A 14,078-nucleotide genomic window follows, 5' to 3' on the forward strand; every position below is an offset into this window, starting at 1 on the left:
TTCTCCCCCCTTCCTCTTCTTTTTTTTTTTTTAATTTTGAATTGACCTGGGGGTAGTGAGACTCTATTTTCACATTCTATAACCTCATTGATCAACATAATTTCAGACTTCATTATTGCTGATCTCTGAGGAAGTACTGTAAATATTGGTCTACTCATCATATAACTATTTCCAGCCATTAATGAACTGGAATTTCCTTCTCTAACTAAAAAGTATTTAGCATTTATAGCTTCACTACCCACCTAATACTTTGTACTTTTGTACTACCTTTCATTTGAAGATCTCAAAGTACTTTAGAAACATTAATTAAATTTCACTCCACCACTATCATGTAGATTACTATCATAGTCTCCATTTTGCAGATGGAGAAACTATTCAAAGAGCCATATTCAGACTTGCAAACCTAGATAGTGAAAATAAATAGGTTGTCTGTAAACATTTATCAGCCATTTTTTCTTTTATAGGACAGTTTTTCATTGTTGGGTCGCAGTGGAGTGGGAAGGCCAAAAAAACAAAATTATAAAATTATTTGCTTTGTAAACTAGGAATAAGCAAAATTTTAGATCACTGTGTTTTTTATAAACTAGACCTAGACTTTCTTCAATGAAAAGTTATCCATATTTGAGTTACTCCATAACCCGTACAAAAATTAAAGCATTTTGTGCCCTACAGTGTTCTGTCATTTTGTGCATCTAACTAAGATTCTTACAATCTGGTGCTGGTACAGAATGTGGTCCAGTGGGCATTGCTACTATAAATAGAGACATGATAAACTGGAAGGGGTGAGGTGAGAGGGGATACAGATTAATTTTTGGGTAGTGATAGTGAATTCTCAATGGGTTTGGTAAAGTGGAAACCTTTGATGGAAGACCTTTATTGTGGGATCCAGAGGTAACAGCCAAAGTCCCATTAGCACTTCTGAAAAATTTACCTCCTAGGGAGGAAAAGGCAAGTAGGGCAGCCTTTGGGAAGTTCCTACTCCTGCTCTACAAATAACCACAACATGGCTGGTGGGAAAGCATAACTGACACTGTCCAGTGGGAGCTGCGATCGGCCGAACCTGTGGACGCAGCAGGTAAACAAACCGGCCTGGCCCGCCAGGGGCTTTCCCTGAACAAGCGGTGTCCCAAGTTGGGGAAACACTGACCTATACCATGACTTGCCATCTAACATTTGACAGATGGTAACTGTTTTTCAGACAGTCTGATTTTTTTGTTTGTTTGTCTGTAAATGAATGTTTGCAGTGGTGGTGTAGCCTTTTCTGTCCCAGGATATGAGAGAGACAAAGTAATTTCTTTTATTAGACCAAGTTCTGTTGTGAAAGAGACAAGCTTTTGAGCTGCAGAGCTCTTTTTCACGACAATTTATGGACCATTTGCAGCACAGGTGATACAACTAGTTGGTGATTGATCTAAAAATATAAGCAAGCAGTCTTCTCCTGTCCTTCACCCCTTACATTAAACTGTATCCTTGTTTTGTAGGGAACTCCCCCCAGATCACTCATTCTTAAAACTGCTGGTTTGGCTTTTAAGCTCTTTATTGTTCTTCTACTCTTATGATTTAATTATATGAATTGCTAATTCAACACCCCAAGAACTTTAGCTGAAAGGGGAGGGACTGGGCTGCTTAATAAATATCAGGCATATGCATTAAGACCCAGATTCAGTCAGCCATCCCGGTTCAGCAAAGTACTTATGCATATGCTTATATTTAGGCAAGTGCTTAAATGCTTTGCTGAATTGGGTCCTAAATAGAGAGTCTGTCAACACAACGGGCACTCTAGTTAGCAGTCATAGTAGAGAGGTCATGGAATGAGACCCAGTCTATGTTACAAAATTGTTCTTCAGATTAATGAAACTTTTTGGGTGGGGAAAACCTTGTTAAAAACAGTCACAGAAAATGTTCTTTTGAGCTAGAATGGCTTTCATCAACCATTGGAATGGAAAATAATTTACCTTGACCACACAGGCCACGGCTGCTGCCAAATTGTTACCTAAAACCTTTCTCAAGAACCCCTCTACAGAATAGTTTTAGGATCGCAGGGAGCTTTTGCATTGTGGATGGACCTGAATGGGCATGGAGACAACTTTTCCATGTGTAGAGGACTTGAACTGCTGCTGTCAGTGTTCTTGTGGATAAATACTTGTTCTGTGAATGAATAGAGAACTCCAGTCTTCATGGCTGGCAATCCTACACCTTTCGTGAGCACTAACATTCATTAAAAAATTAAAAAAGGAGTTAGTCAATGACTTTCTGCTATAAATTCCTTTGCATTCAGGAGAGTGGAGGAAAACTATTTAAGAGAACTTTGCCATGCTGTTGATTACTGGTTGCTCTTATTGGTTGGCTGTTAATTGAATGTGTTGTTTATTTTTATTAACACCCCTAGAAACCTTTTGGGAATATCAGGTGTCACAGAGTGATAAAGTTAATATTTACTGTACCCTTAAAACAGGGGAGGGTTTGCTTATTTATCATGGATCTAAATTAGCATTTTATATATTCCAAAACCCTATGATATAGTCAGATTATATTTTGTTCTTCATCCCAGGTGCTAGTTATTATTCACTAATGAAAGAGGAAATTACAAGGGAAAAGTTCCTATTTTGTAATTAAACATTCAGTTTACAGGAAAAGAGGGCCTATATAGTGTACTTCTGCACTTTATTTATACTTGCCTACATCTGAGGTGGTGATAGATTTTTTTTTTTTTTTTTTTTAAATACTGTTTGTGAAATGATCAAATGCTCAGTGTTAGATTACAAAATCAATGTGAATGAGTTAGTGGTATTCCAGTCAAAATTTTTACTGAATTTTATTTTGAATATGTACTTTAAAATAATTGTCAGATAGTTTTGCGGTGACAGATGGATTTTCATCCTCTGTGATCCTCAACATTTTCACTTTCAAGTGTGGTACAAATGGCATGAATATGCTTATTTAATTATAGTTTGCTTGTTTTCTAATTCTAATTTTCTAATTCTCTATGAGCCTGAGTCCACTAGAGTAAATTAAAAGATTCTCATTAATTTAATTGGGTTTTGGATCAGGTCTAAAAATATCTTCTGAGTTCAAGACACCTATTAATCTCTGACAGTGGTGGGAATATGAATGATACAATCAAGCAACTATTAAGTTTTGTATTACTTCCTTCACAAATAACTTTCTGGATCCCTATTTCCCTATTCATGCTTGATTCCTTAATTGTGGAGTCCTTTGGTGGTGGTAATGTATAAATAACTTCTCATGAAAAAAAGGTACAAGCTGTTGTAGAACAAGAGCGAGCGTTACAGTGTCCCTCTTCCCCCCTCCTCCTTTTTTTTTAATACATTAGTAGTGTAACATGTCTGGTTTTCAGTAACAGGACTATTTGTATTATTGTAATATATTGTATGTTAACTGGATATCCTCTACTACCCATTTTTAATAACACTTGATGTCGTTTAGTGGTTTATTTAAAGATTGGCTAGATTCCTATTTAGTCACTTTGGATGTCAGTCTCTGGCAGTGTAGGGGCTTTGTGAAGCTGTTTCCTGATATTTTTTTCCCTTACAAATAGACGCAGAAATATGGCTAATTTCTGCAGTTTGTAGATGTTATGTTAACAAGAGACTGATAAATGCCTGGCAATGATTTGATATAGGATACATTCTTTAAGCAACATCACACTTTTTTAAGGCATCACATTATTTTTTTTTCAACAGTTCTAGGAATGCATATAACTGGTGTTTTCTATTCTTTTGTATCCTTTTTACATTATATCATGTATTTTTATTGCCTTTGATGAATGGATTAGAACTGGTCATGAAGAAACAGAAAATACATACGTTGTTACTTTCTGCATATTAAAGTCATTAGAAGCATGCCCTTTTTGAGGTTCCTAGTAAAAATTAAGAAATCTGTTATTTCAAAAGGCAGCTCTATGTATCCGTGTACATTCACGATGACATAACTTTGTGAAATTTAACACTAGGAAAACAATTTCCAACGTACTGTTTGACACAATATATGCAAAACTTCATGTGTGTAGTCTCAATAGGCATATAAATGTTTGCAGGATCAGGCACTAGGTTAGTCCCCAGGTAGGCCCTTATCTTGCAACATTTGTGCAGGAAGTGGATCCCTGCAACCATACAGACCTGCAGTGTGGATCTGTGTGTGAGCAGTTGCCTTGTGTTGAAGGTTTGTGATTAGTGCTGTGCACATGGTCCTGTGTTGTAGAAATCAGGACTTTCTTTTTAACAATTGTTAGCCCTATGGGGTAGAGACCATATCACCGTATGTTTGTATGGAGCAGAGTGCGCTATTTGGCACTCAGTTAAAAATGTAACACAATTCTGCATTTTTAATATCAGAATATTTTTAAAATGTACAGGAAGCATGCTGAATGTTTTACTCTTTGTTTTTTTGCTGACATAACTTGCCATTATCATCTACTTTTATTATTTTTTAAACTTGACAGAAAGCTTGTCTGCTATCATAGAATATTGTTAGCTGGCGTTGATTAAAAAGCTGTTTACCTTTGTTTTATAAGATTTAGGACTGGTTTAAATTGGGTTTGCAGCCTTTAAAATACCAAATAATTTGATATGGTTCTGTTTTTAGACATCTTTAGCCACACGTTTTGCCCAAGAAGCTTTTGGGAAACAGTACAGACAGACTGTAGGACTGGACTTCTTTTTGAAAAGAATAACATTACCAGGTAAGAGAATATAGAGTCTTAGATTGAAAGTGGTGGTAATAGTAAGACTCCAGCGACAAGGTCTTGAGAATGAAATACATAACATAAGCTAGTGCTTTTCATGCAGATGTTTTTAAATAGAACAATTAATTTGGCTATTGAGGGTAGTTTCTCTCGGATTTCTTATTATGTAGACACCAAGTGAAAAAGGATTGTGTACTGGCAGTTTATGTCTTTAAAGATTGTTATTTTCCTAGAACCATTATTAGCCACATTTTAAAAAATATTACTTTTTGGTATCCCTATTAAAATTAACCTCTTCAAGTGGATAGTAGTATAATACACAACATAAACCAAATATAATTATGTATTAACTGAAAATATCTTTACATTTTGAAATAAATCTAGTTTTTTAGATAAAATACACTGAACTTGTATTTCGGTTGTGGGGGAGAAGTATAATGTACCTATGGAATCGCTGTGCTCTAATATGTGAATGCTGTTTTATGCAAGGCAGCATGAAATTGCTGGCATTTAATAGACCACTAAAATTTAACGTCCCTCGGCACTCATAAAAATACAGTTTGAGCATTCAAGATGTTTCAGTTCACGACGGCAAAGAAACTATTTAGATGCCAGTTGCACACACTGCATGGAAAATGCAAAAAATAATAAAAAAAGAATGGTTAGTGCTTAAAGTTTGTTTCTGAACAATTGGGGGTATAAAAAGAACCATTCATTCATTGTGGCTGTTCAATTTGTAAGCATGAAAGTATTCCATTAAAAGCAATTTACCCTGGTGAGCTTAATAAATGAAAGCTGGAAAAAGCACTTTTAAGTATTAAGTTGCAGTCAGGTATGATAAAGTTGATGCAAGTTCTGTCTTTATTTTGGTAACATACAAGTAGCAAACTAGAAAAGAAATTTGCAATCTTCCATGAAAACATGCAGTGTTCTGAACTTCATTTTGTTAAAACTATATTGCCAATAATTTTTAAATGTTATGTTAATTTTCCCCCCAAGTGATATAGAATGCAGGAGTACGTAAAAGGATTCTGTTCTTCAAGATTATTTTATTAGTTATTCCACTGTACTCTTTTGTGTATGACTTGACGCAAATTCCAACTCTGTGTGCTTATTTCTGTATAAAATGGATAGAGTAATTTTTTATTGTCCTGCCTGCTCTTCTAGAAATACAACTATGCAGAATACTTACAGCAGCACTTGTAAATGGAATGTGTACACAAATCATACAGCATGTATGCTGAGAACTTGTACTTTTGCAAGGTTTTTTCCAATGGTTAAACATACAGAAGCTATTAGTTGTTGAGTTTCTAAATATTCCTTTTGGGTGGAAAATTTGGAGAAGTATAATACTTTTGTCCCCATTCATAATAGTTTTGTTCCATAATTATTATGTTTCAAAATAAGAGTGTAGGTGTAAATCACACCCAAACATATAGAATAGTGACTGCTCATGTATATTTTCTTATTTCTGTATTTGTAAAATAAATACATTTTATATCAGGAAAGATGCATTTTTCCCTTGGTTTCTCACTGTGTCCCTCTGTCTCATTTTTATGGAAAAGTCAGATTTTGGGGGGGAAAGGTTTTAAAGTTCAAAAAGTAACTATGGAATGCACTTCCTCAGTAAATGGATTCTTTTAATTTATTGATTGCAACTATTAGTTTTGTTTATTCAAAGTTATTAATATTTCTCTAAAGATGAATTCATATAACTAGACAAAAGTATGCAAATATCAGTAGAAAAACATACACTAGTTTGCATCCTTTAGTAGGACAGCTGGTAGATAACTGACTTTGGAACAGCACTAATTTATGTGTTGATTTTAAATGTAAGCAGATTTTTCAAAATTGAAATGATAGTTTTAAAACCAAACAGAAATATGTATTATTCCATCCCCATAAAAACTATTTAAAAACAAATAGGAACTTAATATTAGTAGATAAAAATGAAATGTTGGTTTGGAATGTTGTGTTTATCCAGTATAGTCTTATACTTTTCAATTTTTTTAGTAACTGATATAATTTTACAGTAAGAAGTGGAATAACATTTTACCAGTTGATGATTCAAATAAAATAACAACTTAATACATTTTGCAAGTATTTTTGAGTAGTGTAATTGTGAACAATTTGATTTTTAGTGTTCTCCATGAAATTTTTTCCAGGTAATTATTTTCCAAATACCGATCCATTTCAGTATATTTCATGATCCAATATTCTGTAAAGTCTGGATGCAATCACTCTACAGATTTTATGGCTTTAAATAGTCTATCTGTTAGCCAGAGGTTCTGCTGATAGAGCTTCTTAAGAGCCATAGTCAAAATACTTGCAGGGAGGTTGTGGGTACAGTTCACTAAACAGGGTTCTACTGTGAAAAGGATTTTTTAAGTCTTCAGTACAAGAAGTAGGCAGACTTGTGTTTTTAGTTTCATCTGGACTGTGCAGCGCTTTAAGTAAGGTTAACCAATGCACCAAGCATACTTTTACAAAGGTCACTGTTGAATCCTTTTAGTGGCTTCAGTTCAGACCAAAAGCAACCTATATACCTATATGTTCCAATTTACTCATTTTTTGCATCCCAATGCATGCCATTTTCTACTAAGTGTGTGTAAAACAAATTAATAAACAAACAAACAAAAAACTCCACTTGAATTTTCTTGTTTGTCATCAATAGACTCTATGCAATTTTTCTGGAATTCTTTAGCTTTAATTGTTTACTGGTACATTCATTTTGGTGCTTGGAGAAAGCATACTATAGCTGTAAAAAAGCAAACTGTTGATATTTTTCTTCATGTATAGTTAACTTTTTTGTTATTGCCACTCATGAGTTAATATACACTTCCTTTAAATTGGTCAGTAGATAAATACATTTTATGCCAAAAGTAAAATTTAATGTTACCATATCTGATATTTGAATTTTAAATAGTCATATTGTTCAGATTTTTTCTACTGTCATAGCTATCCTAAAAAGTTGACCACAAAATAGATACTACACAACATGGAATAATCTTGCAAAAAAACATATGAAGCAGTATAGGGTTAATACTAATTTATTACTCTACATAATCAATATGAATTTCAGTAATTGCTCTAGTTTAATTTAAGCCAGGAGTCACCTTAACATGAATGAAACAATGAAGCTTTATTTAGACAAACAAGATTTTATTTTCTATAATATTAATAGAAGGGGAAAACTTCATAAGTTTTTAAGACTATAAGAGACCTAGATCATCTAGTCTGACCTCCTGTGTAACACAGGCCAGAGAAGATAACCCAGTTACCCCTGTATTGAGCCCAGTAACTTGTGTTTGTCTCCAACATTGGATAGTAATCAATTTGGAAACATTTTAACACACACAATTATGATTCTAAAATTTCCTTGTTTCAAAAATTACACTATTTCTAATATATTTTCCCATATATCTAACATGAATTAAATGGTAAATTGGCAATAGAACGAATACAGTGAAGTTAAAAGAAAAGGAGTACTTGTGGCACCTTAGAGACTAAGCTTTCGTGAGCTACAGCTCACTTCATCGGATGCATACTGTGGAAAGTGTAGAAGATCTTTTTATACACACCAAGGATGAAAAAATACCTCCCACTTTGTGTGTATAAAAAGATCTTCTACACTTTGCACAGTATGCATCCGACGAAGTGAGCTGTAGCTCACGAAAGCTTATGCTCAGATAAATTGGTTAGTCTCTAAGGTGCCACAAGTACTCCTTTTCTTTTTGCGAATACAGACTAACATGGCTGTTACAATGAAGTTAGATATAGGACACTACAGAATGAGTTGTTTGGTGGGCTTTTGGGTGTATTTAATTTGGTTACCCACTGAAGAAGCATAGTTGCTTCCTAGTGCTGATTCACCAGTTTGTTCATAACCACATATGTGTTATGAAAGACTTACTCCTGTGTTATCTGTAGTCACTATAGATTTATGTTCTAAGTTTTAAAAGCATCATTTAATGATTTGTCAATGCCTTATGAAAACAGATATGTTTCTTATTACAGGTGAAAGGTTACATTTGAATATTGAACATAAATACACTGTTTCCATAAATATTCTTTGTTTTTAAGAAGGGGATGTCATAAATTTAAAAACAGATTAATAAGTAAAGCTTGTTTTTAGTATTCTGAATCAATTGAATCTTTTAGTAAGTACATGAAATATTCACATCTGAGACATATGTACCAATTTTAAAAGATTTGGCTAAAAAGTCTGAACACTTAACCAAAGTAAAACAAAATGTGTTATAAAAATGTAATTGTTACATTTTGTAGCCCAAGCACAGTATATCCATGTATCTGTTTGTAACTTACTGTCTACTGTCACAAAGCAGTAGAATAAATTTTCATCAATAAGTGGGATATTTACTTGTGTAACTCATTTAATGCTAATAAAAGTTCTTCATGTAAATGCTCTGTTTCTTTATGGGTAAATAGATAACAACATTTTGCTCAAGAACATAAAGTTTGTAATATAATAATAAATATCCAATTTAAGGCTAAAACTCTCTCTGTAACCCATAGTATTTTGCTTTTTCTTCCCCCATTACATACCACACTATTGGTATGAGTTAAGAAATGTTAGACTTATGACTTATGTGGAATGTGTCACTTTATTGCATTTTTGTCTAGAAATAAAAATTAATTGGAAGTTATAGTTTTTTATACTTAAAGTATTATTAATGTATGCATTGTAGTTAGACTGGTGAAAATTTGTATTGAACTTTACTGTACTAGAGTCTGATGCTTCCTGACAATCAGTTTTGTACTGTAGAAGGTATCTGATCATAAAAGATGACAGTCAAGTTATGCACTCTGTGTGTGTTACAGGTTGGCATAGATCTGTGTGTATGTATGTATTTTTGTGTGCTAGTTTGGATTGTTTGCTCATAAAATACATCTGTTTCATTACATCTAAAGATGGCTCAGTGGACCATTGAGTTCTTTGGATGCAATAGACTTTAACAACTATGTGAATTTGACAGGTTTGCATGGACTGAAGATGATTTTTTTTTTTAACCTCTTTGCATATCATTCATTTTGGTATTTCTGTTCCTTGGGTTTTTTTAGGGGTTGTGTATAGAACAAACAAAACCCATTATCTACAGTATAGAATAATGGTCTTCAAAACTGAATTTAAAGCTACTTTGAGTGGTGTACCAAAAAGGGATGGTCTAGTCATTGGTTTAAAAAAAAATAACTTAGAGGCTGAGAATTTGTAAGCCAAGTCAGGTTTATGGCTGAGTGCCTCTTTGGAGGGGGGAGGGCAGAGGAGGAAGGATTTTGTATCCTAAAAATAGGGTTGTGTTGGCATTTCCATTATAGTCACCTAGCTGTACAGTAATATTGAGAACAGCTCTACCAAAATAGAGTTACTCTGTGCATGCATCCTAGTTTTAAATGTTTAAGACAGTTGAACAGGCGCACGGGAGATAAAATATGTGGTTAGGTTGATATTACTAGAAATAAAGGACAATGCAACTATTGTGGTATAAAGATTTGTTTTATTAAGCTTCTTTTCAGATTGCTTCTCTGAAATACATTATTAAACTTCGACTTAGGAAAACTGTACCTTATACCATTCTAGTTCTTTTCCTCCATAGAACATTTACAGTGAGATGTGGTTCATATCTAGCTATATTTTTACTGGATCTTAATGAGTATAATTTAATAGGAATTAACTTTTTTCCCCAGTTGATTTGTTCATCTCCATATTTTGACCAAACATTTATTAGGTGTACAAGAAAATATTTGTAAAAAGTACAAATATGCTGGAATTGTATCAACTGCTTTAATGTTACATTTGGAATTTAGTTGCATCTAACTTCATCAAATCAATGTCTTCAAAGAAATCAGCTTCTGCATATTTTTCTTTTTCAGGAAACTTGAATGTTACTCTTCAAGTGTGGGATATTGGGGGACAAACAATAGGAGGCAAGATGTTGGATAAATATATCTATGGAGCCCAGGTACAGTAAAAACAAAACAAAAGTTATCAACTTTGTTTTCATAATCGTACTCTTTCAGGAAACTTTTTTAGTCACAAAATTAAGCATCTGCTTAATTTAAAATTTATTTTAGCATTGATTTATGTGCAAGTTTTATTTTTGGATATAGTGATGTTTGCGCTGGCTTTAAAAAAAGCAGCAAAGGTGCTAGTTTGCAGATCCCTAACAACTCTCGAAAAACAGATGTATGTTTCCATGCATTGTGGCTTGGGTTGAGAAAAGCAATCACAGTAAACAGTAAAGGCTGTTTGGATATCCACATGGTATGGTAGATATACTGGCTGCTTTGAGAGCAGATGCCCCCTGAGGGGAAAAAGTAGAAGGAGGAAATTAAGAGCAATCCTACACCATTAAGCTCATACAAGCAAGTGGGGTTATAAGAGGGCAAACAAAAGGAGGCAACCAGGTAGCTAAATATTTTTTGCAGAACATGCATATAGTGAAAATTAATTTTTGCCCCAAAAGCTTATGAAACAACTTTAAGTGAATGCTAGGACTAAACAAAATATTGCAACAACATGTAGATTTATGAGATGCAGTTTTTAATGATGTGCACATAATAGGGCTGTCCAGCGATTAAAAAAATAATGGCGATTAATCACACTGTTAAACAATAATAGAATACCATTTTTTAAAATAGTTTTGGATATTTTTTACATTTTCAAATATATTGGTTTCAATTACAACAGAATACAAAGTGTACAGTGCTCGCTTTATATTTATTTTTGATTAAAAGTATTTGCACTGTAAAAAACAAAAGAAATAGTATTTTTCAATTCACCTAGTAAAGGTACTATAATGCAATCTCTTTATCTTAAAAGTTGAACTTACAAATGTAGAATTATGTACAAAAAATAACTGCATTCAAAAATAAAACAATGTAAAACTTTAACACCTACAAGTCCACCCAGTCCTCCTTCTTGTTCAGCCAATCGCTCAGACAAACAAGTTTATTTACATTTGCTGGAGCTAATGCTGCCCGCTTCATGTTTACAATATCATCTGAAAGTGAGAACAAGCATTTGCATGGCACTGTTGTAGCCGGCGTTTCAAGATATTTATGTGCCAGATGCACTAAAGATTCATATGTCCCTTCATGCTTCAACCACCATTCCAGAGGACATGTGTCCATGCTGATAATGAGTTCTGCTCGATAACCATCAAAAGCAGTATGGACTGATGCATGTTCATTTTCATCATCTGAGTCAGATGCCACCGGCAGAAAGATTGATTTTTCTTTTTTGGTAGTTCAGGTTCTTCAGTTTTCACTTTGGAATGTTGCTCTCTTTAAGACTTCTGAAAGCATGCTTTACACTTCGTCCCTCTCAGCTTTTGGAAGGCACTTCAGATTCTTAATTCTTGGGTTGAGTGATGTAGCTATCTTTAGAAATCTCACATTGGTACCTTCTTTGTGTGTTGTCAAACCTGCAGTGAAAGTGTTCTTAAAATGAACAACATGTGCTGGGTCATCATCTGAGACTGCAATAACATGAAATATATGGCAGAATGCAGGTAAAACAGAGTAGGAGACATACAATTCTCCCCCAAGGAGTTCAGTCACAAATTTAATTAATGCATTATTTTTTTAATGGGCATCATCAGCATGGAAGCATGTCCTCTGGAATGGTGGCTGAAGCATGAAGGGGCATACGACTGTTTAGCATAACAGGCACGTAAATACCTTGCAATGCCAGCTACAAAAGTGCCATGCGAACGCATGTTCTCACTTTCAGGTGACATTGTGAATAAGAAGCTGCCAGCATTATCTCCTGTAAATGTAAACAAACTTGTTTGTCTTAGCAGTTGGCAGAACAAGAAGTAGGTCTGAGTGGACTTGTAGGTTCTAAAGTTTTACATTGTTTTGTTTTTGAGTGCAGTTATGTAACAAAAAAAAATCTACGTTTGTAAGTTGCACTTACCCGATAAAGAGATTGATGCACTACAGTATTTGTATGAGGTGAATTAAAAAATACTATTTCTTCTGTTTGCCATTTTTACAGTGCAAATATTTGTAATAAAAATAATAATATAAAGTGAGCACTGTGAACTTTGTATACTGCGTTGTAATTGAAATCAATATATTTAAAAATGTAGAAAAACATTGAAAAATATTGAATTTCAATTGGTATTCTATTGTTTAACAGGGCGATGAAAACTGATTAATCATGATTAATTTTTTTGAGTTAATCATATGAGATAACGGTAATTAATCGATAGCCCTAGCACATAATTTTATTTTTGGCTTAGTAACATCAAACTAAGTACTACATTCTTTTATTTTTGGCAATAGTTGCAACAGGAACCATAGACAATGTATATGATAAAATGTATTGTTTTCATGTATTTTTTCTTTTTACTTCTATTTTCTGGTCCCTACTTCTCACAATAAAGGGAAGAATATGGCTCTAGACTTGGACAAGAGTGGAGGCTTGGCATCACACTAATAAATATAGAACAGGGGCTGCTAATTAAAATGACTAAGATTTGCAAATTGATAGGGTAAAATAATCTGACCTCCTTGTCGATTTAAAATTCAGTCAATTTCTAAAAAAGGCTAAGTAGTTTTAAGTATTACACCTGAACCTGAGTCACCCTGGTAACGTCTGTGGTTTTACGGCCACGCTTAACTTAATTTTTTTTTAAAAAGATTTTCTCTGTCCTGTGAAAGACCTATCAAGCAACAGGTGAAAGTGACTGCAGTGAAACAAGGAAACTAACTATTCACAGTGTTCCCAATGAGCACACATACTTTTTCTTTTATTACTTTCACTGATGATTTTAGGAGTTTCTTGTAGCAATAGTAGACCCAAAAAATTCAGACCAAAGTGTGATTTTTATAAAGCTGATTGTGTTCTTTTAAATCATAGTAATCTGTAATTTAGCAGCATTGGGTGATCTGGTAACATTTCCATTAAAATAACTAAGAACTGCAAAAGCTACTTTTATTTGATTGATAAACTACACTAGTTGCAACTTTCTAATAAATTAATGTCAGTTTCCGTCTCCTTAATTCTAGTAAGTATTATGCCAAGATGTCTGTCCTCCCAGGGCTGGTCTGAACACTTTCTTAGCATTAGCTTCCCAGCAGCCTCCATGAAGAACAGATGAAACAGCATGGATAGTTCTGGAAGAAGCTGTCGTCTGTTCTCTTCCAGGCTGAAAGTTGCTTCAATGTAGGGAATCTGAAGGTTTAGTGGAAACGAAAAAGGGGAGATCGAAATAGGGCACCATGTGGAATTTGAAGGGAAGAATCCTAGTCTACATATATAACAAAATTCTTGGGAGCAGGCAATATAGTGAAGTATAAAGAAAGGGAGTAGATAGGCAGAACATATAGCTGCATCCACCTGCAT

General features: G+C 33.9%; 1 protein-coding gene across 4 annotated transcripts in view; it reads left to right on the forward strand.

Annotated features, from left to right (window-relative positions):
- Window positions 1–14,078, forward strand: part of RAB28 (RAB28, member RAS oncogene family) — an 89,935-nt gene that overhangs the window by 4,321 nt on the left and 71,536 nt on the right. For all 4 annotated transcript variants that reach the window (XM_084626507.1, XM_084626506.1, XM_084626509.1 and 1 more), the window contains exons 2-3: window positions 4,606–4,702; window positions 10,598–10,686. In XM_084626507.1, the coding sequence (XP_084482633.1) occupies window positions 4,606–4,702; window positions 10,598–10,686 (186 nt within the window). The remainder of the gene's footprint in view (window positions 1–4,605; window positions 4,703–10,597; window positions 10,687–14,078) is intronic.

This window comes from Lepidochelys olivacea (genome assembly GCF_965140295.1).
Source record: "Lepidochelys olivacea isolate rLepOli2 genome assembly, chromosome: 4".
In the NCBI taxonomy this organism is placed as follows: Eukaryota; Metazoa; Chordata; order Testudines; family Cheloniidae; genus Lepidochelys; species Lepidochelys olivacea.